The sequence below is a fragment of the Rhinolophus hipposideros genome, assembly GCF_964194185.1.
Source record: "Rhinolophus hipposideros genome assembly, chromosome: 14".
Taxonomy (NCBI): Eukaryota; Metazoa; Chordata; class Mammalia; order Chiroptera; family Rhinolophidae; genus Rhinolophus; species Rhinolophus hipposideros.
In genome coordinates, this window is record NC_138060.1 from 37,440,952 (window position 1) to 37,467,268 (window position 26,317).

Sequence of the window (26,317 nt, forward strand, 5' to 3'; positions counted from 1 at the left end):
CTTATGTACAGCTAAAATTATTAGACAAACACGGTGAACTGGGTATCACTATGATAAAAAAACAACAACCACCCAAATGTGACTCTGAAGTAACAAGACTGGTGTTTTTGGTGTTCATGAACTAGTTCTGAGGGCACCTGAAGAAGGTCGCAGGCAGGGTGGAAACTTGGTTTGCATACAGCCTTCATAGGAGCCCAACTCAGAAGTCAGGGCTCCCTGGGATGGAGAAAAGCCCCGCTGGGTTGGAGGACAGTCTCACTGTTTTAAAAGGCATGAACGTTTCACTCAACAGCATATCTTTTTATCTTTAATCAAGTTCTCCAGATGTGAATGACAAAACAGGAATAGTTCTCCTTACTGAGACCTGAACACAAGACAGATTCTATCAGTGGAACTATTTTAAGATAACTTGCTGATATATGAGTACCGAAAGAAAGATTTATTTAAGGAAAGCAAAACAAGTAGGCAAGTTCATGTTTACTTTCTAAAGTAGGAGAGCATGTCTCAAAGCATTATGTACGGTGCCTAGTTCCAAGCAGACAGCATCAAATGGTTTGAAATAATTTAAACATTATTTCAAAACATGCAGTCGTTTTTATCAAATCACATTATTTAATTTTTTACATTCCCGTTACTCAGATGATTGGTCTGTAACAACACAAAGAATTGATTTACAGTGATAAAATTTCTTCTACTGGCTTGCCTTTTAGATTCTGTTAAGTAACATGAATTTTCATAACTACTTTGTGAGATAAGCATTATTAGTAACAAACGAAAAAATTACTGACACTCAGAAAAATTAAATGACTTGTTCCAAATCTTTTTTTTTTTTTTTTTTAAAGTTTTGGTTCTCTAGCTGAAATGTTATTTTATTTTATTTTATTTTATTTTTGTTGAGAGCCCACTGGCCCATGTGGGAATCGAACCGGCAGCCTTCGGAGTTAGGAGCACGGAGCTCTAACCGCCTGCGCCACCGGGCCGGCCCCCAAATCTTTTGATTAGAATATGGCCAAGCAAGGACTAGACCTCAGGTTTTCTCTTTATGCAGTGTTCTTTCCCTGCTACCAACTGCTTTACAACAGGGGTTAATGAATTAAGAGTGATACTTTAACCTGGGTACTTATAAAATAATGAACCACAAAATTACTTATCTTGAAAATCCAGAGCTCACTTTTAATTTGCAAATAGGTAGAGGGGAGAGAGTCTATTCTAATTTTTTTCCTGATTGTAAGTAAACACATGCTCATTTTTTAAAACTCAGAAAATTAACAAATGAAGCTTTTCTACCATCTCTCTCCTTCCCATAAAATAAACTATGTATGCAAAATCTGGAGGAATATTTATGATTAAATAGCTAAGTAATAAACTATTTACTATTAATATATATTGTTATCTTCTTTTAATATATTAGACAAAGTAGGTATTCTCATTCCAATTAAGCACATAATTGAAATCAGAGTGCATTTCAAACTATTTCAATTTCTCCTACTCTTCTACTACCCATGAACTTTAACACTTTGAGTTTTGGTGCAAGTTCAGATGGATTCAAATCCATGTGTCCCATGGATAAGATGGGTAAGTACTACTCAGCCAAGGTCAGGGCATGTGGCATTGTCACCAGAGGCCCTCCTTCCTCTACTCTCCCTCATCATGACGTATAATAGTGTCTGTTCCCACCAAAAAAAAAAACCAAAAAAAACAAAACAAAAACGGCCACAGAGTAAAAAAACTTAATTGTTACAGGAAGATTACAATGTGTCAGGTACTATTCTAAACAATTCAGATATTCTATACCTCATAGGACATATGAGTTAGATCAGACTATTATCCCCATTTCACACACAAAAGAAATGGGCACAGAGAGGTTAAGTAACTTGCCCAAGGTCCTACAAGTGGCAGAGCCAGTATCGTCTTACATACATAGACAAATGTCATCTTACATACATAGACAAAATCAGTTTAACAAGACTGCTGAATATAATAAAGTCCTATACAAAAGTCAAATGTATTTCTCTATATCACAACAAACAGAAATTTAAAGATAATTTATTTTGGCAAAAAGAATATCAAATAGTTAGGAACAAACCAAAGGATTATAAGACTTCTAAACAAAAAAACTATGATTCCATTTATATAAAGTTCAAAACAGACAAAAATAAATGATGCTATTAGAAGTCAAAATATGATCCCTTTTTTGTGAAAAATGCCAACTATTACCATAAAAGTCAATTTCAGTGAAATATATCATAAACACAATTATAAAAAATTATATGAATATAGAAAAGGCTACAGAAAGGCATATACCAAGTCTTTAACTTTGATTTGAATGTGAGGAACATATTCCAAAATATAAACAACTGTCCCCTGGGATGCTGACAGATAGTAAACAATCATGAAAAAGACAAAGCAATACACACACACATTACTGAATAATAGCAATTCATAGCCATGTCGAATTTGTTTCTTCTTTTAGAAAATATTTTATTCTTACTTTGGCAAAGTATGAATTAATTACATCAGGTCCTCTTATTACTATCCAACCTATTCCTGAGAATTAAATCCTTGGAATTTAGAAAAATAAATCAATGCTTTAGTGCTGTTATTTAAGCCTCCAAAACAATCACTTATTGAAAGGATGGCTCTGCTATCCTAAAATGATTACTGGGGCTTATAGCTTCCAGAAGGTTCCCAGGAAATAAATCAGAGTCAATAAATGATGGCATTAGACAGGACCTCTGGGATTCTGATACTTTAAAGATAAGAAACAGAGGCTCCAAGAAATAGTGCCAGACTCTTTTATACATGCAATCTCATTTAGTTTTCCTCACTATTCTAAGAAGTAGGTTTCATTCTCATTTTACAGATAAAAAGCTTTTCGCTTAGCAATTACTTGCTCAGGCTCCAAGAGGTATAATATGGAGACCCCAGATTTAAACTGGGTCTTTCAGATCTCAAAACGCATGTCATTCCTAGTATGTCAGGCAGCTTGGTGTAGATAATGAGAATTAAATGTTTAAATAATATCACCAGTCTATTGCTTAAAACAGTTTATATTAGGTGAGAAAACTGACCGTTTAATTCACTTTAGTACTAGTACACTTCCACAGAAAAATTAGATTGGCTTAAAACAAAACCATAAATCCCACATAGCATGGGCTGAACATTGTTATTCTTTTGTTTTTGCAAAAGAATTCAGGGTTAATGTAACTGTCAAAAGGCAGTTGGGGGGGGGGTATGGAGGAAAAGGGGAGAGGAGAGAGAGAGAGAGAAAGACAGAGAGAGAGAGACTCCTCTCTGAAATTTATGTAGATCATTCTGAGTGACACCCAATAGCCAGTTGTCTGTAGGAATAGTGGTAAAGAACTATCAATGGTGGTAATAGTCATTTAGGTATAACCTATTTTAAAACAATCTAGAAATAAAATCCTGAATTTACAAAATGTATAAATCAGAGAATAATCTACTTACCCAAGTTTACCAAAATATTTTCTGATTTACAAACTCTTTATCACAGATTTTCTTTAAACATACTTCAAATAATTTAACTTCTCCCCAAATCTATCTGTATCTAACTATTCTGGTATGTATGAAATTATATAAAGTGATACATTTCTATAAACAGGAAATATATTTCACTAGACCGAGGTTAGAATTTTAGCAAATAATCCAACATATTATAACACTGTTACTTATAGAAATAGCTTTAAAATTATAGAATTTACTCTAAATTTACTTATTTAAGCAATATTTACTACCAGTTACATGCCAGATTCTGCCAGTTCAAAGACTGTTTTTAGATACCAATTTACAAGGATTCCTTGCAAATATGAACTTTCTACTTCTGAAAAATACTGATATTCCAATCTCCGTCCAATCTTCTGAGAGCACTGTCCATGTATCTCTTCTCTTTCCCTTTCCCCTGTGATATACTCAAGGCTGCTGCCTCTGAGAAGTCAGGTGGGAAAACCACGACGGTGTTATTAAGATGTGCTTTTGGCAGGGAGAATGAGATAAGGCTCATCTTTCTTCTACCAGATCAGTTAATAGGAAGGTTGTTGAATAGAAATAAAAAGGAATAACTGACTCAGGAATAATGATGAAACCAAGTTATTTCGTACACTAGAGACTTAGGGAAACATAATCAATGGCAAAAAGTACAGAAAGGAAATCTAAATTTGCAATAAAAACAGCCACGTACATGGAAGATGCTGGTTTATAGGCACAGTAATCCTTCATCCTCACCACACGGTACTCACTTGCCATCTGTGTCCGACGTAGCCGCGTAGTGCAGGGGTGTGCACCCTCTTTCATCAAGGTCATTCACACTTGCTCCTGAGCCCACAAGAGCAAACAGGCACTGGTAATTGCAGTTGGCAGCAGCATAGTGCAGTGGAGATCTTTTGTGCCCAAGGTGATATAAGAAAAATAAGTTAGGGATACAGAGGAGTAAAGGAGAACAGTTGACTCTTACTCCACTCAATTACAAACATTGTATTTATGGTGAACGTGAGATTAATTTCTGCCATAAACTAAGTCTTTTGGAGGGCTGGACAGAAAGTTAGGAGAAAAGTAAGATGGTAGAGAACCCCTAAAAATGGAAAATTAGAAACATAGTTAAATGATTTCATGGTTCCCAGACAGCAACCATTCCAGTCTTCTGAGCAAATCGGACACCTTTCATACTCTGTTCAGAAATTTGGAAACTTTTATTTTTAACAAAGCTTCCCCTATACTAACAAATAGTTATTAGTTACTATTTACTGAGAGTCACTTTTCTTTGATCCTAAACAATTTATTCCCACTGTAGTTGTTATTGTCATTATCTAATTCAATACATTACATGAATTGATGAAAAAATGTTTCATAGTACAGAGGTAGCAGCTTCTGTTCATATTTCAGTACATGAATAAAAGAGAACTATAGGGGCATTAAAAAGAATGCACAGTTATTATATTAACTGTATGGTAGAGCTGCAAAGTAATATCAGATTTCTCAAGCAGACACTGCATAGTTTTGAAGACTGTTCCCTCTTCAGAAGAGTTAGAGTACTATTTTAATTTCTAAAGACTGAATACTGAAATGAAACAGGATGTTACTAAATGTAGGAGTCCTGTCTTTGGATTATAAAACTATGATTTCACGGCCTTTTATTTAAAAAAATTAAAAAAAAAGGAAAACAGAAAATGAAGGTAAAATTTAGTCCAGAGTCTTCATGGTATAATTTTTTTCTAAAACATTTACATAATGAAATCATAGAAAGACATTATTTTCCTTTATTGGATAATGCTATAGTCCAGTAATAGTAGTTTTTAAAATACAATTAACCCTGAATTTCCTTCTAGCTTCCAAACTCAGAATATGCTGCAGAAGCCGTCTCTGCTATCTATAATATAGAATGCTTCAAGTGCTATGAATTAACTAATATAAGGTGGATTAAAGTGTAATTAAAAGCAAATTAGCTATAAAAATATTGCATTCCAAAGCCAAACAAAGTGATTTTTGATTTTGTGGGTCATTAGTTCCTTCCATTAGCAGGTTTATGAAAGCAGTCTGTTCCTTAAAGTAATTATTGGGTCCGTAGTTTTTACTTATATGCATTTCTGATTCCCCACCATACATAATTCTATTTACTTCTGCACTGGCCTAATCACATTTCCTTCTGACATGCCCACCCTTTCTTATCATATACACTTTGATACACAATTCTCAAACTCTTGACACATACAATTTTGCTCATATTTCCACCTCTATTTTTCAAACTACCTTCAATCCTTTCGTATAAGGTTGTGTATTTTACACAATCTGGGTCAATTCCTACTGTAAGTAACTTATCAGGTAATGGTGGCTTTACGTACTGCTACCACAATTGCTAGACATGACGCCTGGGGTTGAACATGAGAATGAGGATTGGATGAATGACTACAAAGGGACTCTGCCATTTCACAGGTGCTTTCCTGCAGATCATACTCAGGGTGGGTATGTGGATATGTTGGTATTTGTACATGTGTATGTGGGGAATTACAGGACAGGAGAAAGAAAAATTACATATATATTTGTATCCTATTTCCTCCATCTTTCTAGTGCTCTGTAACGAAATATGGGCGGTAGTCTCTGACAAAGGAAATGAGTAGGGGGAAAAGAGAACTGTACTACTGAGTTCTAGGTCTCCTGAGTTTGTTTCTTAAAGGTACCATGGGGTTTTATGTTTCCATGGCTATAATTACAGGAGGAAGAGGAATGATATCAAGAGTTATATACAGAGGCGCTTGTAAGGTCAAGTTGTAGCTGACAGCTTGGGACTGGGGTGGGGGCCCAGCAGAAGAAGATCATGGGTGAGAATGAATATTTAAAAGTTACTGACTTACTTGGGCATCTCAATGAATCACGATCACAATGCAAAAGATGCTGAAATGTTTAGTTAATTCTCAGAAGACAGGTCAAACAAGTCATTAAGTAAATAACATTAATCAGGCTTAAAGAACTGAATCACACTCTACCTTCCAAATTTGTCTTTTTTGTTGAAGTCTGCACCAGTATTCAGCAGAAGGTTTAGGCACTCCAAATTCCTATCCAGGGAAAAATAGAAGATTTAATTGTCAGTAATATATTATGAAATTAGTAGGTATTTAAATAAGTATAAAAGCATGTTTTCAAATGAGGGTAAAATGAATAAAATGGCATGACTTATATTTTATGAAGAATAACATTAAAATTCATCTTTTGTGGAACTTAAAAAGTTATATACATATTGGCATGTTGGTAAGAAATAACAAATAAATCATGTTGTCACTATTTAAAAGGAAGTTTACATCTATAAAAGAGTACCTGAAGAATTAGGAATTTTAAAAATAAACTTCAAACAACATGCTTATAATTGAATGGTTTAAATTTAAGTGGTTTTTAATACTGAACTAAATGAAAATGCATAAAAAAAGAAAATCAAACCTGAAAACATAGATAACGTCCCAAGTCAGCTTTCCTTTATCTTCTCCTATATATGATTGCTTACTTAGATGTATCCCTAGTTAAAATTGTAGGAGACTATGGGCGTTTCTGTAACTTAATTTTTATAAATCGGAACATCAACTTACTATGTTACAAGGAAAATTGTAACTGCCAAGCAATCAGACATTCAAATTGTCTGTTCTCCCTCTCTCTCTCTGTAGGTAAGTAACATGGAAGCTAGCTTTTAATTGGAAGGTTCTCTGGTGACCTTGGAAAAACAAGAGGACCCAGTCACATGTATGCAATCCATCTCTACAACTGAGACTGACCTAGTAAGTAGTCTTGGTTCAACACTCTTGTTTTCTGAAATCACCAGTAATTTTTAAGGAATTATTATTGGGATAAAATTCTGGCAAATGTCCTTTTAATAAGTCATCACGAATTCAACAGCTTATCATAAATTTAGGATCTAAGTTACCAAAGCACTAGATTAGCAACATGACTCAGAGACCAAGAGTTTTAGTTGAAGTTTGTTTATTCAAAACACCTGCCTAGTTTTCCATAGCAGTAATATTTAAAACTTAGTCCAAAATCTTTCAATGTCAAATTTTCCATTTCCTATCTATATATTAGCCCTGAATAAGGGCAAGACATAAAAAAGGCTGTTGACATTTTTTCCCCCTGAAATGATGATTAAAAAACCCCAAACATCTTCTCAAAGAATACTAGTGTTACTTAGAACAGTCCCAATGTTTGAGGAAATACATGTTTTTATTTATCCAGGAATGATTTTCTCTTACAGAAAGCAATACTTCCTTTTGTAGGTTTGTTCTCTCTCTCCCACTCACAATTTACGACTCAGGCAGAAGATGAAAAAAAGCAATTTCTACCACTCTGGCTTTCTTCTCCCAAACCACTTGTTATATTTTGTTTTCTATTTTGTGGTAGCCTGGCACTAATAAAGAAAAACACAGACAACAGAAAAACTGCCACAGCTAGCTACCCTTTTCTTAAAATAGTAAAAATTTCGTTAGCATACCCTCCAGCTGCGGCTGCATGTAGACAGGTCCTGCCAAAGTCATCTGGGGCGTCTATATCAAATCCTGCGGGAATAACACACCTTATATAATACTACAGATATGTTACTTTAAAGTGTTATGTCATGAAATGTCAAGAGTCACACAACCCAATCTCCAATAAAACTGAATTATAAATGAGTACAAAATTATTGAAATAGATTAATAATGTATAATATTATTCAGCAATAAAGAGAAATAAAGTACTGATACTGTTACAATATGGATTACCCTTGAGAACATTTTGCTAAGTGCAAGAAACCAGACCACATCTTGGGTGATTCCATTTCTATGAACTGACTAGAACAGGAAAATTTACAGAATTATAAAGTAGACTAGTAGTTGCTTAGGACTAAGGGAAGGAGGAAATGGAGACTGACTGCTAATGGCTTTTCTTTTAGGGGGAATAAAAGTGTGGTAAAACTGACTGTAGTGATGGTTACACACCTCAGAGAATAGACTGAAAAACACTGAATTGTAAACTTTAAATGGGTTAATTATATGCTATATGAATTATACCTTAATAAAGCTTTTTTTTTTTTTTTTTAAAAACTACTATAGGTGCTTTGCTACGTGTGAATTATTACTAATGCCGATAAGGGATTTTAGAATTCTCTTTCATAGATAAATGGGTATGTGAATACTTGTGGACATACACACACTTTAAAAACGGAATTAACTCACTTAAAAAATATCGTTTAAGGAAAACTCAGAAGTGTCTCACAATATGTTAATTTTCACTGAAACTTTCCCATAATTCTTTCAGCAATCATGAATATTAATATACAAAAGCTGTTCAACTTTCTTAACACTCGAAGGAATAGGGTATCATTTAAAATCAATTAAATCTTATACATTTACTAATTCTATGCAATTAATAAGGACTACTGTTTTGCAGTAATACTTACAGAAAGCTATTGATCCTGTTTTGTTTCAAACTGACTATGATTATGGTTTTTTAAAATAGTACTTAGATATGACATAAATAATTTCACAAACCTAGCACATATGATAGGATTGCAAGTGGCTCTTAAAAAGGAAGCATGCAAATGAAGATATTTTGCTTCTAGACATGAAGACTACCATTCACTGAACAGAAGCTACTCTAGAAATACTCCACATCCCATTCTCCACTAACAGTGGAGGAAATCACTGGAAAAAAATAAAACCTTTCCCAGAGCTGAAGAGAAAATCAAATCTTAAAATTAAAGAACCCAACATCTTCTAAGAGGGGTTATTATCCACACTTGGAGATACCTGTATGTAATTTTGGAAGAGCAGTTTAAAGAAATTATATTGAAAAGGGGGTGAGTGGGTTGGGGAAACAAAAAAAGGAGAATCAGTCTGTGAGGATTCCACTTACCAGAAGAAAGAAGTTTCCTGCAGCAATCTGAAAAACCACTTAAGGCTGCCAAATGAAGAGGGAACATTCCATGTATTCCACGCCTAAAGTAAATAGGACAGTATCCTCATTACAAGAAAAATACAATCATTTAAATAAATTACAAAGAAACTACTTAAAGTGAAAAGATACATGAGTTAAAACCTAACACTTGGGAGAGCAACTGGCAAAAGGTTGAAGTTGGGCATAACGTATTACCAGGCACTTTTCCTCAAAGAGTACAGCTTTTCAACTTCAACACTATTGTCACTATGAACTTTGATGTGTGTGGTGGTGGTAGTGGGGGGTTATCCTGTGCATGTAGGATGCTCAGCAGTGTCCCTGGGCTCTGCCTATACTATATGCCAGTAACACCCTCCTTCCCAAATTATGACAACTGAAAATGTCTCTAGACATTTGCCTAGAGAATAAAATCCATTCCCTCCACTTCACCATTGAGAATTATTACCACAGGGCATAATGTTCAAGAATGTTCACTGCAATAATTTTAATAATAGTAAAAAATTGGTAGCAACATATGTTTGTAAATAAGGAGAATAAACAGAGAAATCTTTATACCATAATTAAATTTAATAAAATGAATGAATTAGGGTTACTTAATCTACATGGCTAAACCAACAACTTCATGTAAAAAAAGAAGAAACAGTGTTCAGAAGCATACCATTTATAGAAAGTTTAAAAGAAGGTTTAAAACATGTTAATGAATATAGAAATGTAATAGAATTATAAAAACATACACAGGAATGATAAACATCAGCTAAGTAGGGTGTTTACTTCTGCAAAGCACACAAGAGAATCCATCTTTCAAACAAAATCTTACATGGAAACTTTAACATCTAAAATAGATAAAAGCAAGCTGTTCTGACCAAAGTAGGATACAAGGGATCCTTTACAGTAGCTACCAAGGAATCCCGAAGCTCTGTAGCTGAAGCCCAGTATCTACAGATAGCACTATCTGGATGGAAAAAAAGTCTTCAGCATGTAAACTTTTTCAGGTCTTTTATTTACTTTTAGATAAAAAAAGAAATAGACCACAACAATTAAAAGCTCTGATTAAAACTGAAAAATTTAGAAAGACCTGGGGTTAAAAAAATATCTCAAACTACTCTATGCTGGCTTACCAGGTAAAATAGGATCATTCTATTGTATCACATCATAAACACAAACAGGAGAAAGCTCCAGCAATTAGTACAGTATTGACAAAAGTCCACATTTCTACTTGAAATACCTAGGAAACTAAACCTCCCTTCCTCGTGTTTCCCTGCCACAGCTATCAACACCATGGTAAGTACTTACTTGGCAGTGTCAGCCCCACTTGTGATAAGAGTGTTGATTAGCAGCTCATGGCCATACCTTGCTGCTATGTGCAAAGGGGTGTTTCCATTCTTATCCTCACAGTCAATTACAGCTCCTTCAATAGAGGACATGCTGTCAGGCACTGGACTACATAAAGATCAAGTCAACTCCAGGACACGAAAGTAAGATCAAGTGCTAGTCAAGCACAAACTAATGCTTATAGCAGTTTAACTACATTTCATTCATAATACATTTATAGGGCTAGGTACTGGAGTTACAGATTTTATACATAGGGATTCCACGAAGTTTGGAAACCAATGCATGAAAAGAAATTTAAGAACATTTCTTTAGAGCAAGACTGTTCAGAGTTTAATGTACATACTTTGTGCGTCATCAAGAAGATTGTGTGCAATGCTTCACAAATTATTTCATCATGAACCTATTCCTACTTTCCCCTTGCAAAACCGTAACAGCCGTTATCTTGAGGAATACTGACAAACAGCTCTTTGGAACATGGCTTGGGAAACATTGCTTTAAAATAAACGTACCTAGAAGTTATTTTTATTTAAAGGTTGAGCTTGCCTAGTATTAATTCAAATGAAAAAGAATACAAGTACAGAAAATAAATGAAAACCCTAACACTAGTTCAAAATATTCAAAGGGGGGAAAAGCTTTGCAACAGAGCTTTGTTAATATAGAATACCAGCTGCCGGGGAAAGGCAGCGTTTTCTCTTTAGCAATATTTTTAAAAAGCCAACACTAACTGCTAGAGAAATTATACTTATAATCCATGGATAAAAAACCAAAAATAAATGAAACACAAAATTATGAAAGATACATATAAATGGCATTTAATATTCTTTATTATTTGATATCCATGAGCTCTGACATCAAACATTAAAAATATATAGACTGCTATGACAATTCCTCAATACCACTCATTTTGTGGATGTTTTTACTACATTTAAGAAAAAAAACAAACAGAAATACTTTTTACCACTCTGGATAATGGTTTGTGATCTGGAGAATCTACCGTGGAGGGCCGTCATATGCAGTGGGGTTTTCCCATCTTTGCTCTGAAATAATCAAATGAAAGAAGTTTAAAATTATTGTTATACCCATAATATGTAATCCTTAGTTTTACTTTGAATATCTCCTTGCATCTTTATTTTGTACAAATATTACTCATGCATAAGGTTAATTAAAGAATATAGAGGTAACACAATTGTTCAAAATTACAAACTAATTCTCAGCATATACATCATAAAGCACAAATATAAAAAACTCAATGCCTACAGTTTATAGGAAAGCTCTGCATGGTAGGTATGGCGTAATTGTAATACCGTTCCTATTTCATAGATGGGGAAACTTAAGCACAAACATATTAAATGACTCAACCAAGATCACATAACTGGAAGTGGTACAGCCAGGATGTGCTTTCCTATGTTTCAAAAATTTCACATTACTTCAATTCTTTCATTCTAAGAAATACTGAATCCCTCCTCCACCAAGGAAAAGTGAATGTTAGAATTAACTTTAGCCACTATAATTCACTTTAAAAACTCGATATATTGTTTTGTTTATAATTATTTGTATAACTGTTACTAGTTATTTTCTCAAATTACTTAAATGTGACAAGTCGTAAGTTTACACTAAAATTATGTAATGGAGATGTCCTTAAGAAACCCTCATTTCATTATAATAATGCAGTATCATTCATAAATACTTATCTAGGTACTTGATTCCATAATTTTACATTATTTTTTTCAAGCAAACAAGCCATCCAATTGGCAAGTTATCTTAAAGAATTTTCAATCTTTCGGAGGCAGTGTGTGCAACAGGAGGAAGAAAAACACCCCAGCGAGTGAGTAGCCAAGCTCAGGCTCTGGAGTTAGAATAACCTGAGCATGAATCCAGCTGTCACTTCCCACAGCAAGATTTTGGAGAAGTTGCCTAAATTCCTGAGCTTTCACGTCCTCAACTGAAAATGGATGTAATACCACCCATACCTCTTTCTTTGGTCTGCTGCACAGAATAAATGTAATAATCTTTGTAAAATACCCATATAACATGCCAGTGTCTGTTACAATAGAAACTATTATTTCTATTCAGTTTTCTTTTATTTATGTACATTGTTATTCTTTCAATCAGAAAGAAAAAGAGAACAAAAAGCACAGGAACATTTTAATAAAGGGATCCCAGTTTGTAGTATCTTTTCAAAATGTTCCCTATGTGACATAATCTTGATTTTTATTGTTTACAGACATTTTTACAGACAACCCTGTCAAACTAAATTGTAATAAAAATGATTTCATAAAATGATGAAATTTGAAAGACATAATTATAGCTCACATTTATAGATATAGTAAGCACTATGTTCCAGGCACAGTTTTAAAATAGTTCATGTACATTAGTCATTTACTCCTTACACCCCTATGAGATTGGTACCATGAACCCTGTTTTATAGGCCCTGGGGTTAAGTAACGTAACCAGGTCTCATAGCTAATAGGTGGTGAAGTCCTTTACTATAAGCATTAGGTAGCACTGGATCAACATTTTCTTCCCACATACTGATCATAAAAAGTACTCTAAATATAACAAAGGATGAAAGAGAATCAGATTCCCAAGTAAAAAGTCCACCCTAAGACATGTTAGCAGGGAGGAGGACACGATTATTTCTGTCTGAATTGAGAAGACAACAGGTAGGTTTTTTTCCTAAGTCACCTGAACTCATTTTAGAATCAAATTAAGAGTTTTAAACAACAAATAAAAAAGACCCACCAAAATCCTAAGAGTTGGTTTCACAAGTGACCAAAGACAGCAACAACAAAAAAGCCGTATGTATCACAGTACCTTTTAGCTTTAAACTTTAAGTACTTGGGGTATTTTGTTTATCTCACCAAAATTTATTCTTAAAGAAGAACAGGGTGGGGTGGGGAAAGGTGTGTATGTAAATGATACAATCAGTGCAATAGGACTCATGTTAAGCTAGGTTAAAAAAACAGACCCATATTGCTTTGAATTCCATTCATTTTCCCTCTATGTAGTACTCTGTAGGACAACAAAATTGGAATCTTATAAACTGAGTAATTACAAACCTAAATTCACATTCCAATTTTTAGTCATCTACAACTTAATCAAGGACAGAAACATCAAAATGGAGAATGGGATAGGAAGGAAAGATGAAGCAAAGAGAAAGAGATGATTTGATAAGAAGAACTTGAAGGTTAGCAAGTTATCATTTTTAACATAAGGCAAATGTCAGAGCCTTAGTCAAATGACAATTTGATAACCACTGATTTGACAAATATAGAAAACACAGGTGTTAAGAATGAAGATATATTCTTGAATGAATATACAGCAGGTCCTCAAATAATGTTTCATTATAACATTGATGAGATTCTACAGGAAATTTTGTTTATATCCATTAGTGTTTGGTAAAACTTGTTCCATAACATTAGATTGGTGCAAAAGTAATTGTAGTTTTTGCAATTATTTCTAACCTTTTAAACTGCAATTACTTTTGTACCAACCTAATATGTTATTTCACTTAAAATTGCAGAACCTATCAATGACATTAAGCGAGGACATACTGTACATTCTTATTGGTTGAAAACTCACAGCTACCAATAATTTTTATGTAATTTTAGACCTGGAAGGTAACTTCGGAAATGTGTTCCAAGGGAATTTGGCAATACAAAATTGGACAATTGCATATAAATGGGATGTCATACAATCTTAGGCAAGATGAAGGCAGCTTTTATGAATTCTATTTTAAACTAACATCATAGGCTATTGCCTTCAAATCTACTTAACTACCATGTCTTAATTGATTTGTGAAAAAATGTCCTTGTCATGTGTAAAATCTACCACTGAATTTTCTAAATTATTAAGGAGGTAACTTCAAATAGGACCACTGGTCTGAGCATTACACTGTGAGTGAGCCTCTGGTAGGACTGCCTCTCATTTCTATACTTCAAAAGAAAATACTAGACTTAAAAGTATCACAGGTACAGGAGTCAGCTATGTAAGCACTGCCATATGAAACAAGTGATTATCATCAAATTATATGAAGTATCACGTCTAAATAGAACTGTATAAAATAAAAAGTCTAATTTTGACCCTGAAGGACAGCACCATATACACTAAAAAAAAGTATAATAGCTAACGATACAGGTAAGCCTTCCTTATTCCATGGTAAATTATATATTTAACACACAAAGATGATTTTAGCCAGTGACTTTATCATAAGTAGGTCACATAGAGACTAAAAAGATTTAGTTGTGATCTTTTCTTTTGAGGAATGTTAAGATAATTCCAAAATTTTATTTTTGAAATAGCTAAATAGCCTTATCTTCATTAAAATATTACTAGGCCTTTGAGGAAACAAGTAACACATCTTCCCCTCTATAAGAGTTTATTAATAGATATTTTTCTGGGCCCAGGTTATCCAAGCAGAAATTTATCAAATTAAAATAAGCAGTTCAAACATTATCAGTAAATTTTTACTAATTATTTAAACTATTAAACAACTTTAGTAGGTAATTTGATGGAGAACTGAAAGCTTTGAATATATATTCTTTTAAGAGAGGTTGTAACTATAGGCACTATAGAGGTTCTTTATCATACCTCACGCCCTTTCCTTCCTTGGGTGTGATATGTATAAATTGTGTTCTTTAGCTGAAAGTAATGGCCTAATTATAGATGGACATGCTGCTGCTACAGCTGTCAGAGTGGGTTAGTGGCATCACTAAGGTTTCTCTAAAGTTAGAGATGTAAGAAAATGGACTCCTATCTCTACCAGTCTGAAAGACATTGGCTTATTGTATCTAAAAATGGAGGTGAAATCTTATTGTAATGAAAGCTTTGAAAGCCATGTTAATCCTAAATGGTTCAATTTTGTTTGTGGTTTTCTTTTCTGCATACCACAGGATACAGTCTGGCAAGTAAATGCTCAAAGAATGAATTGATGAATTAATACAGAAGTAATCATTGAAAGCATTTGGCCAATCTGAAATAATGATTACACATTATAAAACAGTGATATTAAAAATTATGGTTACACGTGTTTTTTCACAGACACAATGAAAGTATTTATTTTGGCTCCAAAATTTTCACATATTTCTAAAATTCAAATGCTCATTTCTGAAACTGTGACCAAAAAAACCAAAATTCCTTATATGTAAACACACTGATATTAGTCTTTTAATTTTTCTAATGCTGTGAAAAATTTCAAAATGGAGAAGATGAAAGAATATTACAGTACATAAAGAAAGAATATTTCCATAAAGAAAGAATATTACAGAACATCCTCTGAGATTCTACTCTAACATTTTACTATACATGCATTATCGCATATCAATCTATCCATCCATCAGTCCATCCAAGATCCAATTACTTGATGCTTTTCAAAGTTACCTCTAAACACTTCAGTACACATATCATTAACTGGGGTTCAACATTGGTTTGTTAAGGGAAAATGTACATGCAATGAAGAGTACACATATTAAATGTACCACTTCATGAATTTGGACAAATGCTTATTTATGTAACCCAAAGTCTTTCAAAATACAGAGCATTACTATCAACCCAGAAAGTTCCCCTATGCATGCCCCCTTTATAGCAATCCCTATTCCCACAGGTAATAACTGTTCTGTTTTGTTTTTTTTCCAACAATAGAATTTGGAACCCCATATAAATGGAATTTTGTCTGTTCTAGAACCTTAAATAAATGGAAATTGTATATATTCTTCTGTAAGGCTTCACTCAACATATTTTAAAGATTCATCTGTGTTCTTGTGTGTTACCAGTAATTTATTTCTTTTTGTTATGAAGTGCTACTTGTTACCGATAGTTTTAAACAGTGAACTCCTAAATACTACAGTATGGATTCTGATTTTTATTTCATACCTTCATATTGACATCAGCCCCATTGCCTACTAGAAGCTCTAAACACAATGCTCCATGTGTTGATGCAGCAGCAAAGTGTAAAGGAGTAAATCCTTTCTCATTCTTTTGATTTACATTAGCACCACAGTCTATAAGTTCATTCACTACAACATCTTGGCCATTATAGCAGGCTACATGAAGAGGTGTATTTCCATAGGCATTTGGTTCATTCATCTATTGGGAGAAAAAAATGTTAGTGTTAATACAGTCTTGCGAATCATTGTTGAGAGCTATTTTAGCAACCAAATTATTAAAGTCAGAAACAAACAGGCATAAGTACATAGATAGGTTTATAATTTTAAAGTTCTTTTAAATCAATGAACATTGAAATCAGCATTTTGGTTATCAAATGGATTTTATACATTCAGGGAATATAATTCACATGTAAAATGTCTACTTCATGAAAAAACTGAATGATTCCAAGAGAGTATTTTAGGAAAATGAAAACTAAAGCAGTATTTCTAAAAGCCTTCTAGGTAAGGAACAATTACAGAATTAACTCAAAGATATAATGAAAAATGAACACAAACAGAAAATTCTGACATATATTAAATAATGTACATATTTTTAGCCTTTTCTCCTGTAGTGACAAAAGATTAAAGAATGTGACCTTTGCCCAAAGAGATGTCTGGCCTTTGACCTTGTCTTCTGGGAGGTAATCTATGGTATACCTGATAGAAATATGCTTGTTCAGGGAAGGAGCTGGCTACACTGGATCAGAGAGTAGGACTGGCCACTGCCAACAGTCTTAGGATAGAGGCTGACCACAACACATAAACCAACCATGTGATTTAAGGTGGGAGCTTTGGGTCTTTTGGTATCTGTGGACTTGGAGGCTGAAATCACGCATGTGGGAAATTGATAAATCTATGATGCCTATGTAATGGAGCCTTCCTTGTTGGCAAGACTATGCCTATTGTCACACATTGATGCTGGGAGACTAATGAGTCCTAACTCCAAGTGGAGAGGCCAATGGAAGCTTTGTATTTAGAATACTCCTGGACTCTGCTCTATGTGTCTCTTCCTTTGGCTTGTCTTAATTTGTATCTTTTCGGGGTAATAAACCATAACTGTGAGTATAATAGCTTTTAGTGAGTTTTTTGAGTGATTCTGGTGAATTATGAAACTTGAAGGTAGTTTTGGAAAACCCCCACACTTGTAGTTGGTCAGAAGTAAGCGTAGTTTTATGTGGAGACTGTGCTCTCTAACCTTGCAGTTGTCCCCAACTCATCGCAACTTTATTTAACATTTCCTTTTCTCAGATCCTTAGTAACAGAAATTGGGGAAAGTGAAAAAGTAACACTTAACTTTAGTTAAAGTACCTAGATTTCATCACCAAAAAGTAGGAGACATGGAATAGATTCTCCCTCAGAGCATCCAGAACTTTGAGAGATAAAATTAGTTGCTTCAAGTGATCCACTTCATGGTAATTTGTGATGGCAACACTAGGAAACTGACAGATTAGGTAATTGGAGACCACACATCACTAAATGGCTCTAAGACTGACCACTTACTTTGAAGAACATGCTGTCACCAGGGTGTACAAATGTCATTTTACTGTCAGTAAGTTTTAGAAATTGTACCAGAATGGACTTGAAATAGTGATCAGAAACAAAGTGTCTCATTTATCTGGATCAAGGGTCTTTTAAAACATTATGTTCCTCTGTTGAAACAGAGCTATAAGCACTGTTTGTTTAAATAAAATTTTTATCTTTTTGTACTCTGAAAGATCATACCTAACAATGTGTTTAGATTTTTGCCACTCCTCAACATCCCCACACATTCAATAACTACCTGCTTGCTTCGGGCAAAGTGCTTCGTTCACACAGCTCATTAATAAAAGAGTCTATTCAACCCTACAGTTGTGTCATGTATTCTTTATCCAAGCAGACTACCACCTACGTTTTTCTTTTTCTTTTTTTTGCAGCTGATCTAAACTGCAGAGCCTTACCCCGCTCTCATTCTAATTTGCTGCTTTTAATCTGTTTTGAAGAACTAAGTGAGTTTGTCAGAACTGTACCTAAAATATGAGAAAATATACTAGAAGTGAGTGTAAAGTACATGGGCTTAAAGAATGGTCTGTGGAACTTGCAGGTTTTCTTAGCGATCTCAATTCAGGAATCAAATATATTCAGATAAAGCAGCAACCCTTCCTAACCAAACAGATTTATATAGTAAGGGACACTTACAGTTAATGGGCAAGGGCCTCTAGTTTTTGGGCCTACCTCTTGCCAATCAATATCCTGTAATGTGAACTGCTGCAGTTATTTAAAGGGAATATTAGACTAACTGGGCAAATAAGACTAACAATAACCTAGTCACTTAGGAAAAATCCAAGTGTGTCTGATCTGCTGGTTTCCATAGCCGAAATGGAGCCACAGAGCCTGGAATAAGATCGAGAAGAAAAACTTCTGCCAACTAATCATTCACCTTTGAAATGTATTTTACCTTTTACTATACTTTGACTAATTACATGCCTTGATCAGATATCAATGCACTATAAATATCTGGTTAAAGGACAAAAACATTGTTGTATGAAAACAGCTTTTAAATTGGAAATAACTTCAGCCAACAGTGAAACCACACATAAAATGCTCCATTCTTTTGTATTGCTCAATCTATATACCTACATCAACTCCAAGATCTAGCAGGTACTTGACTATGCTGATCATTCCACTAGAGGCTGCAGCATGAAGAGGGGTGTAAGACTTCTTATCCTTGCAGGTCACTTCAGCTCCGTGGGCCACGAGTAACTTCACTACTTCAATGTGACCTGAAAACACGTTTATGAAAAGAAAATAGATGAGCATATGGAAGTTATGAAATAGAATCCTAAATATCTTTAAAGAAAGATAAAAATACAAAATAACTAGGTAATGAGAAACACAGAATATCTTTCTCAATCCACAACTGACCTGAAAAGTGACACTTAGTGGATCAAGGAAAACCAAGTCATCCAAAGGCCCATGAGATATACACACCCAGTTATTTTGGGGGCTCTGTTAGAGATAAACCATAAAATCCCTTGTTCATGAAAACAGCTGTCTAATCAAGTCAAGTCCTTTGGAGGTAAAAGGTCTGATGCGCTCTGCTTAATGTGTAAACACTTTAATATAAGGGGCATAGTTTTAAATCACAGAGACTAGCTGTTCCGAAGCTATCTTGAAGAAGCTACACCAGAATATTCAGAAAAGTTCCTAAGACTTAAAATATGGAAAACCTCAATTAAGAGAAGAAAATTGCCCATTACATAACTGGAGGCTCAAACCTTTGGTGTGAGACAAACACAACAGCCCAAGATTTTCAGCCTTTGACTTTCAAAATAGGGACCAGCTGACAAGGATATTAGTCTTCATTTTTGATCCTCATGTACACCTACACTAAAGGTCAGACTTGCAATTCAAGATGGATTCTACTGCTTTTGGTTATTTCTACTACAGGCAAAGGCTTTTCCTGGACCTTGGGGTTATTGATAACTGTTTTAAGTTAATTTATTTTGTTATATTTTACAGTTTTATACAGTTTTAAAAATTAATAATCTTCCATCAAATCTTCCCTTAATCTTTTACTTTTAAGTAAGATTAGAGGAAATGACAAAACCAAGAGCAGGGAGTAATGAGGATAAAAGCTATGATTGTAAGAAAGGTGGCTAGCTAGATGTCTTTGTAATCAGGTAGTGTGAGTGGTAAATCAGGGAATGATACCAGTATTACACAGAAGATATGTCAGTCCATATGTGATTCTTCCTAAGCCAGAGGAGCCAGAATAATGGAAGCAGAATGATACCCCTTGGCAGAAAGAGAAAAGGCTCTGAGCTCCATGGCTGTAAAAAGAGGAGTTCTTTGAGTTCTATTTTACAAAACTTGAAAAACGAATGCATATATTCACGGCTTTCTCCCAGAGATACAACCCTAGTCTTGCAGGACTTGCAAGGTTGTGGCAGGATGTACTTCCTCGGTGCTTAGAGATCTGTTTCCACCTGCATGGTCTTAGCATCCAAAAGACAGCGTTTCTACTCTTCTCTTTTTGTATATTTTAAATTATCCCGAGGTAAGCTGATCTGCCTCCTTCATGGCTGTCCAAGATACCCGAAGAACCAATTAAATGTTTTTGTTAGTGCTTTGGTCACAAAGTTGCACAGGTTTTAGGCAGTCTGCCCCAGGAGTTTTTTCTCATGAGCTTTTAGATTTTGAGTGCAATTTTGCAGATCCTAAGAGTTTTCCAAAAACATGTATATCATGTTACAGCAGAAAAGCCTGTAACTGTAAACCTCAGTTTCTTTCTGTGAAATTACTATTGTAGAAATCAAACACGATGATGCCTATTTATCTCCGTGCTTGGCCCAATAGGCTTCCTAATGCACTTTCGTAACTTCTACCTTAATATTACCATAAAAGCAAGATGGGTATGAGAATGGATTTTTAGTAAATAAACACTAATCTAAATTATGTATCTCAGGCTTGTGTTGTAGAATGTTTCTCCTTTTAAAGGTAAACAGAATTAATTTAAAACAACTTTTAGGAGAACTGGCCCCAATGCCTTTTTGTTCTGGCAAAGTTCTGCCACTACTAGGCTGCTTCCACTTGGACAGCAAACTCAGATACGGTGTAACTTCTCACTGTTCTAAGAGACAAATGTGACACCAAATGCAAGAACTAAAATATACAACTTTTCCTGAATTCATAATATAAAAAAAATTTTTTAAACACATACCCATATAAGCTGCCCAATGGATAGCACGTCTATCTTTCTTGTCAAAAGCATTAATATTGGCGCCTCTAGACAGGAGTAGTTTGACCATCTGGAATGACAATAAACAGTTTTATCAAAATCCAAAAGTACAACTGTTTATGAATATCCCTTGTGATAAATACTCTCATGTCAAACTCTGTGGCACTAAATGTCTGCATTTATAAAAAGGAGCTATATGAAACACTGAAGACCCTTTAACATAATTTAATAAATAACAGGACAAAATATGAAAGAGGGTTCACTGTAGGTGTTATTGAAGTCAGGCATCAGTATCTTTTAAAGATGCCATTTTGTGTACTGGTATTTTATGAACTAAGTACAAATCTGGAAAAACTAAAGGTAAAATATTTAAAAAGAAGTTTTATTCCTTTTTTATAGCCGAAAGTGTTATTAAAATGCAAAATACATTCTCACTCCAGAAATGTCTTTAATTCAAACACAAATGTTATGTCCATAATATGATTAGATCTGAAGGTCAGTCTATTTACCTGATAATGTCTCAAGAATAATATTTGTATTATGTTTAACCATATTTACCATAGTTTCTCCATTGGAAAGGGCACTTACAGATTTCTAAAAGGAATGCATCTTGTGATCTTTACCACAGTGGAGGCAAGAATTCTTTCTTGCAAAGGCAGAGAAGAATAGTGAAAACAACACTATGGCCATTAGCTCTCAGCCACGGAATCTTGGGAAGGAATGTCACTTCTCTTTTAGTTTCTGTCTACAACAAAAATGAAGGACTGGCCAAGCTGGCCTCAGAGGTTCTTCTAACTTTGTGTTTCCTTCTTTTCTAATTCTATGTACACATAAAGCCCACTCTGCCACGACAGCACCTAACATTAAGCAATGCTTGTTGTATAAGATAATTACTTATTAAGTTATTTTCTTTTGATGGTCTATTACCAAAGAATTCTTGACTAAATTTGGTAATAAACTACGAGAAGATGTTTTCTAAACTCTACCTTCCTTTGCTACTATCTTTCTGGGAACAAAATAAATTACTCTGTCTTCCTAGATTATTTTTTCCACAATGACAGAACATAGTTTTCAAATTGTGTTATAATTAGCAGTGTTCTCCTTTGTTTCTCCAGGTTGACTATGAAAAACAAGTAAGCACATGAGCCATATCTGACAAATTTCTAAATTTCAGAACGTTATATCATGAATTATCATGAAAAGAAGTCTAAGGGCTTGCATTGTAAAAGCAGACTAAACTAATAAGATAGATATTTTTGTTTGTTTTTACCATGGACTAATTGAATGGCTGAAAAAGGCAAGTTCATTAATAATTGGAGAGGTGGGGAGTGGGTAGAGGGACGATGTAGAGAGAGAGAGAATCACTGTCTAACTGAACATCACCTACCTCACCATGTCCACTAAAAGCTGCATGATGTAATGCAGTTCTCCCTGCTCGATCAGACACATTTACATTACTCAGAAGAGGTACCAAAGCTTCAGCACATTTTACGGCTTTATTAGCAGCAGCTATGTGTAAAGGGGTTTGCCAATTTTTGTCTCGAGCATTAACATCTGCAGAATGCTTCAGGAGCACCTGAACTGCTTCCTAAAACACATGAAGATAAAAGTTATAAAAGGCAAATGAGTTAGCAGTTTTAGAAATTGCATATATATATATATATATATATATATATATTTATTTATTTATATATTTTATTTCCTTTATATATATATTATTTCCTTTATATATAAAGGAAATAAAATTTCCCGAGGAAATAAAAGCAGTTCTGGTAGAATCTGCTATAAACAAGTAGAAATTTACCCCAAAACCCAAAATAATTTGAACTAAAGGCAGTACTCAGAGCCATGTAAGATGCATCAAGATAAAACATTCCCTTTTTCTATCCTCCAATTAAAGGCATAACTATCTCTATCAAAATGTGCAAGAAGAAATAGTAGTAAATATTCTTCAAAAATAATCATTGCATTATATCTCGTTTTTCTAGATGGTGAAATACAATTAATTTATACTTGCAACACTTTTAAGGAGATTTATTGATTTGCCATTAAATACATAAAACTTAAAACATAATATTTCCCAAAGTATGTCATATTTTACAAAAAGAAAAATCATTAGGATCTCGTGTGTGTGTGTGTGTGTGTGTGTGTGTGTGTGTGTGTGTGAGATAGAAAGAGAGAGAGAGACAGAGACAGAGAGAGACTGACTGCCTTTGCTGTGATGTTACCTGGTATGAAACTTGGTGTTAACCATGCAATTTAAGAGTTTACTGCCCAAAGGGATTTGTCTCCCAGAAGCACAAGGAAAACTTCACAACATATCTCATGGTAAGATCCTAAGGAATCCAGTATGCCACCACCATCTTTTCTCCTTACACTGGTAATTCTATCTTTGGCAGATGAACGACAAATTACACATGAAACGAAAAGGACCAGAACCAGGACAGAATCATCTCAAGCCTAGTAAAACTGACCCTCAGTTTCCTTAGCTATAAAGAGGGGAAATACAACTTGTCCACCACTCGTCTTAAGTCTGCTTGCTATACAGTAAAAAAAAAACACAAAAAAACTAACACACTTGAAGTGTTCAAAAGTTTAAAATAACTATAACTATACAAAGTAGCAAGGAAGCTTAAACAAAATATTATTGTCTGTGATTCACATGTTGCTTTTTTTAAGCCTTTCAAATAAAAAGGAATCAGAACTGTTTGAAATCTAGGAAACAGCACAAGTATTTAAGGGGCTGGGAAAAGACTGCAGGTGCTCAGTAATCTATCGACCTGCTCGGGAAGTCAGCCAGCTACTCAAAGATGTACGGAGGCCTAACCTATGAGCCCACAATTCCACTCGTTATTTACCTAAGAGAAATTGAAAAAGACCATCTGTTCATAGTAGCTTTATTCATTAAAGCCAAAAACCAGAAATGCAAATGTCCATCAATAAGACAATGGATTCCACACAATGAAATACTACTCAGCAATACAAGGAATGAACCATTAATATACACAGTAATCTGAACGAATCTCAAAAATGTTATGTTGAACAAAAAAGTCAAGACAGAAAAGTACATACTGTATAATTCCATCTTTATAAAGTTCTAGAACAGGCTACATTACTCTGTGGTGAGAAAAATCAGAATATGGGCTGCCTCCGGGTACAGAAGAACTGACTGAAAAGGGACTAAGGGAACTTGCTGGAGTGATGGAAATCTTCTCTACCTTAACTGGGGAAAAGGTTACATGGATATATACATTTGCCAAAATTCAAGACTACACACTTAAAATCTGCATTTTACTATAAATTATGCTTCAATTTAAAAAAGGAATATGGGGGAAAGGATACATGGAGGACTATGTACTCAAAATTACGGAGAACTAGGTACAAACACTATCAGAATTCTCTATCCTCATCCTCAAGAAGGTATATTGTGACTTGGGAGATAAAACTAACACTATAGTGGGAAACGTCAGTAAGTATGTGAATGGATGTATGAGAAAAAAAAACCAAAATGAAGACTTTATAATTGGATACACTGGGCAAATACAGTAGTACATACACTGTAGATGCCAGGCTTACCTTATTCATTCCCATTCTGGAATTCATAATGCATACATTAAAGCTTCTGAAAAGTCTGGGAAATATTTATATTCCCTCAGCAAGAATAGAAAAATCAAAACTATTCTTTTGTTTTACTGAAAAGCAAGAATAAATCCATCTCATGGTGGTGAGGGTACGTATGATGGCACCTAAGGAAGGCTGTGAACACAGTGCTTAAGTCTCTAGAATGAAGACTGATCGAAGTTTGAATCCTGAATCACTGGTATGGACTGAATTGTATCACCCCGTAATTCATACGTTGAAGCCCTAAACCTCAGTGTCACTGTATTTAGGGATGGGGTCTTGAGGAGGTAATTGAAGTTAAATGCGATCATAAGGGAGGGACCCTAATCTGATAAGACTGGTGGCCTTATGGGGGGGGAGGGAGAGAGAGATATCCCCTGCCCCCGTCTTTCTCCACCATGTGCTGATACAGTGAAAAGGTGGCAGTGTGCAAGCCAGGAGGAGAGCCCTCACCAGCAACTGACCCTGCTGGACCTTGATCTAGGACTTCTAGCCTCCAGACTAAAAAAATAAATTTCTGTTTTTTAAGCCACCCTGTCTATGGTATTTTATTATGGCAGCTCAAGCTAATACAGCCGCCATTTACTACTTGGAATAGTACATGTCACATCACGACAGCAGTGATCTTTGATAGTGCAGAAAAAAAATAAAGAAATCTCTAAAGACTGAAGACATAAAACAAAACAAGTGAATTTCTAGAAAGTATAAATCAATGAGCTTGATGTCATACCCTAGTAAAATTCTAGATCATATTATCAGCACATTATAAGCATTTAGAAAGTAATGTAGGGATAACCAAGGTATATATGGTTTCACTAATGACAAATATTGCACAAATAGTAACCTCAATCCCAATTTTTCCATGATTAGAGGGTATGTATGCATAAGATATGCTGTCAAGGCATATCTTGACTTAAAAAAAAAAGCTAAGTAAATACCCTATGACATCGATTTAAATAAGATAATGAAATATGGGGTGATAACAACAGGTTAAATAATTATATCCAAAGAGTATTTATTCACAGCTTGCGGTCAATCTGGAATAGTCTCTACAGCAATAGTTGTCTTTGGCTCTGTCTTTTAAGCAATTTTACCACTGATTTAAAGTTAGACTCAGGAAAAAGAAGGGTTAACAAATATGTAAATAAACACAATGTTTACATGGACTGCTACTATCTCACATAATATAATTTAAATTCAGTTATCTTGATAAAATTAATATGTGATTCCTAGAGTTAGGTTAAAAAAAAAAGTGTATATCCTCCACAGGATCCAGCAGTGTGATGTAGGCTGTTAA

The 26,317-nt window shown here is 34.5% G+C and overlaps 1 protein-coding gene across 11 annotated transcripts in view; it reads right to left on the minus strand.

Moving 5' to 3' along the window:
• The window catches only part of ANKRD28 (ankyrin repeat domain 28), a 145,231-nt gene that overhangs the window by 26,659 nt on the left and 92,255 nt on the right, over positions 1-26,317 (minus strand). For all 11 annotated transcript variants that reach the window (XM_081071292.1, XM_081071294.1, XM_081071293.1 and 8 more), the window contains 10 exons: positions 22,787-22,987; positions 21,382-21,469; positions 19,299-19,441; positions 16,630-16,842; positions 11,717-11,795; positions 10,720-10,834; positions 9,385-9,467; positions 7,985-8,048; positions 6,498-6,566; positions 4,257-4,397 (listed from right to left, as the gene is read on the minus strand). In XM_081071292.1, coding sequence (XP_080927418.1) covers positions 4,257-4,397; positions 6,498-6,566; positions 7,985-8,048; positions 9,385-9,467; positions 10,720-10,834; positions 11,717-11,795; positions 16,630-16,842; positions 19,299-19,441; positions 21,382-21,469; positions 22,787-22,987 — 1,196 coding nt within the window. The remainder of the gene's footprint in view (positions 1-4,256; positions 4,398-6,497; positions 6,567-7,984; positions 8,049-9,384; positions 9,468-10,719; positions 10,835-11,716; positions 11,796-16,629; positions 16,843-19,298; positions 19,442-21,381; positions 21,470-22,786; positions 22,988-26,317) is intronic.